Source organism: Alexandromys fortis, unplaced genomic scaffold (genome assembly GCF_014885135.2).
Source record: "Alexandromys fortis isolate MF-2015 unplaced genomic scaffold, M_Fortis_MF-2015_v1.1 scaffold_3, whole genome shotgun sequence".
Lineage (NCBI taxonomy): Eukaryota > Metazoa > Chordata > Mammalia > Rodentia > Cricetidae > Alexandromys > Alexandromys fortis.
Genome location: NW_026067909.1, coordinates 21,615,056 through 21,618,533, shown reverse-complemented (window position 1 = coordinate 21,618,533; position 3,478 = coordinate 21,615,056). Strand labels below are relative to the sequence as shown.

Here is a 3,478-nt window from a genome sequence, read left to right as displayed (position 1 = left end):
TTAACTAATGATTTTAGTAGTGGATCAAATGTTACCTTTCCTTATTGATATTAAAAATGATGCAAAATTAGATTTACTTTTTTGTTTCATTTGGTAATAAAATTATACTATGGGATATTCAGTCTTTTTATCTCTGGAACACCTCTCAAGACTGGTAAAAAGTTCTTGGACAATGTTTGTTGAAAATATTGAGGTGAAGAATATTTCTGGGAAATACAGACATTTAGACATAAATCCAAGAACTTTTCTCTGTGAGAACTCATCAAGGTCATCATGAAAATTTGTAAAACTATTTTTTTCAATTACACATTTTTAGGCAAACCACAACTTGCATACAACAATATTACTGGTCAAGTTAATCTTTTCATATCTCATGACTCACTGCAAATGGAGTATAGTTTCTAATCTTACACAAAATTTATAAGCTAGGCAATATAGATTAGGATGTCAGGCCCAAAGATATACAAGCCAATTTAAATCATATTTCCTAGACAACCAAGCATATTATAAAATAAAAGTACCTGGCTCTTGGAGCAGTTGAATTGTTGATCCAGGTAAGGTATGGAAGATAATGATAAAATCTTTTTTGAAATCTTTTTCAGCCAGATAACTGTTTAAACTTTGGTCAAAATTCTACTGCAATTAATTTCCATTCATGAGAAACCTAACTGATTGGAAACCTCTGCTTGATGAGGTGCAGCTACACTAGAAAAAAATTGTCTTAAGTGCATATATGACTATCAAGAAATACTCAAGGAAATCCTGGACAGAAGGTCTTCTCACTTGAGTTTGTTGGTTCTTTCTCTTTATTTTTAATTTTTATTTTTAACATTTATTTACTCAATTTAGTGCTTAAATTGTCTTCCAATATTGTTTAATCATATTCTTTCCCTTCCCCCAACTCCTCCCACATCCTCTACCTTCCCTATTGAAACTTCATTCAACATCTTCTCTTAACCATGAATATCTCAGGTGTGGAATAAGTAGGATATTACAAAGATCCATCTGTAGCTATGAAGCTCCCAATGCAATCCAACATAAACAAAGCATAAATAATTTGTATCAAAGCTTGCAGTAGTATACATTGTTATCAAGTTTCTGTTTTTGTTGTGACTTACCACGTAGATGATAGGTCTCATTTCTAGTATCAAAATTCTTCAAAATGCACCTACCCTTCAGAGTTTGGAGTAGGAGGCAATTGGGCAGATAAACAAAGAGTCACTAAAAGTTGGGTCAACATAACTATTATACAACCTTTTGATTCATCATTCATTTAGTCATGTAAGTCAAAAGAGTTCAATTGCTCATGACATCAAAGGGAAGAAATGTCTTTTATTTATGAGTTTTTTCAAGGCACCTTTCATGTCTTTATTTCTCAAGCTATAGATGAAAGGGTTCATCATGGGTGTCACCACAGTGAAGAGTACTGCACCAATCTTGTCTGTGTCCTCAGGGTGTGTAGATGAAGGGAAAAAGTAAACCCCTACAATCGTTCCATAGAAGAGTATTACGACTGTCAGGTGAGAACCACAGGTAGAGAAGGCCTTCCACTTTCCCTCTGTGGATGAAATTCTCAGTATATCCCTGATAATGCGGACATAGGAGAAGAGGATAAGAGCAAAGGGAAAGGTGATGACTGATAAACCCACAATAAATTTCATAAGTTCATTGATCATTGCATCTGAGCAGGAAAGTTTGAGCAGAGGAGCCAAGTCACAGAAGAAGTGTTGGATGGTGTTGTGGTTACAGAAAACCAATTGATTGGCCAGAAGAGTATGTGTCAGGGCAACAACATTGCTAAGAACCCAAGGGCAAACAGTGAGCACAAAACAGAACCTAGAGTGCATGATGACTGTGTAATTGAGAGGGTGGCAGATGGCCACAAAGCGGTCATAAGCCATGACCCCCAAGAGAAAATTATCAATGACAACAAATACAATCGAAAAGTACATCTGTGCAATGCAGCCTTCATAGGAAATGGACTGACTCCTGGTCTGAATATTTATCAGCATTTTGGGGACTGAAGTAGAAGAGGAAGAAATGTCAGCAAAGGATAGGTTGGCAAGGAAGAGATACATGGGTGTATGTAGATGTACATCCAAGCCAATGGCCAGAATGATGAGCCCATTTCCAACCACAGTGACAAGGTACATACTGAGAAAGAGCAAAAAGATGAGTTTCTGCTTCTCAGCCTGGTTGGAGAAACCAAGGAGGATAAATTCAGAGATGGTGGTTTGGTTTCCTTGATTCATGTTTCTGTTAATCTGAAGAAAAGAGCATAAACTTTTCACAAACCACAAAATCAAGCAAACAAAGAAAAGTCAAGTTTACCTGTAGCTAATTTGTGGGCGACACTTTCTTGATGCTGAAGGAGAATGAACTTTCATCTGTGTCAAAGTAGAAAAGCTCCTTATTAGAGAATTATATGAGAAGTGCAGAGGCTAAGAAAATTCCTCACCAATACAGGAAGGATATGTGTTTGTCAATGGTTATGTTCTGACCATAATTTTAATAGTTGGCTCTAAATGTTTAAATACCTAAGCTGAGGCAGCTTACATTTGTTCCATATTATAAAGATACTAGATTGCCCCATATTATATAGATACTAACATTAATTATTTAGAGTACACAAAGAGAGGACATGGAGGTAGATTAGCTGGTAAATTGCTTGATGTGTAAAAAATGAGGACATGAGTTTAATTTAGAGCACTCATCGAAACAAAAAAAATCATAGTGATTGTGCAGGCCTTAAGTCCACTTTCTCTTTTCTCCTCTCTTCCTTTCTCCTGTCTTCTACCTCCCTCCATCTTCTTCTCTTTGTGTTCACATGTTCGTGTGTGTGTGTGTGTGTGTGTGTGTGTGTGTGTGTGTGTGTGTACAGGAGAATCCCTGTGGCTTACTGATTGGGCAGACTAGCTGAATTAAGAAGCGTCATGGCCAAGTGAGAAAATCTGTGTCCAAAAATTAGGTGGTCAGCTCCTGAGGAATGACACCCAGCATTGACCTTGGGTCTTCTGACATACATACAACCACATACTTCTGTACACAGATGTATACTCTGCCAATAATGACTCAAACCTAAAATGAAGAAAATGGTCCCAAGATTTTCTCCATTTTCATCCTTTAAACCTGAGAAGATGGAGACCTGAAGAATCATTGTAGTGCAATTCCAGAGAGACAAAACCAACTGAGGTTCAGGGATAGAAACCTGAAGACAAGGATATGTCTTCCACTTCTGAACATGGGAAGCTCATTGGCCCACTATTGAAGGCTTGGGGAAAAGGTGAATGGTAGAAGAAAAAGCTTGTATTCTCACTCGTGACACAGAAGAAATATTATGAACTTTGTATATGGTAAGAAACTTCTCAGGAGGTGATTATACTTGGGTCACCTTATTAGACTCAAATCAAGAGACATATTAGTGGGATGGAGGAGGCTAAGGTGGTAACATCCATGGGTAGTTCTCTTACGAAAGGAA

At 37.2% G+C, this 3,478-nt stretch overlaps 1 protein-coding gene across 1 annotated transcript; it reads right to left on the bottom strand.

The window, feature by feature from the left end:
- Positions 1–1,304: 1,304 nt before the first annotated feature.
- Positions 1,305–2,252, bottom strand: LOC126498589 (olfactory receptor 1S1-like). The gene has a single exon (XM_050137378.1). It carries the CDS (start codon positions 2,250–2,252, stop codon positions 1,305–1,307), a length of 948 nt encoding a protein of 315 aa, XP_049993335.1.
- Between the last annotated feature and the right edge of the window lie 1,226 nt (positions 2,253–3,478).

What these genes read in the sequence shown, in the direction of transcription:
- LOC126498589 (XM_050137378.1), bottom strand. Translation starts at nt 2,252, where the DNA reads ATGAATCAAGGAAACCAAACCACCATCTCTGAATTTATCCTCCTTGGT.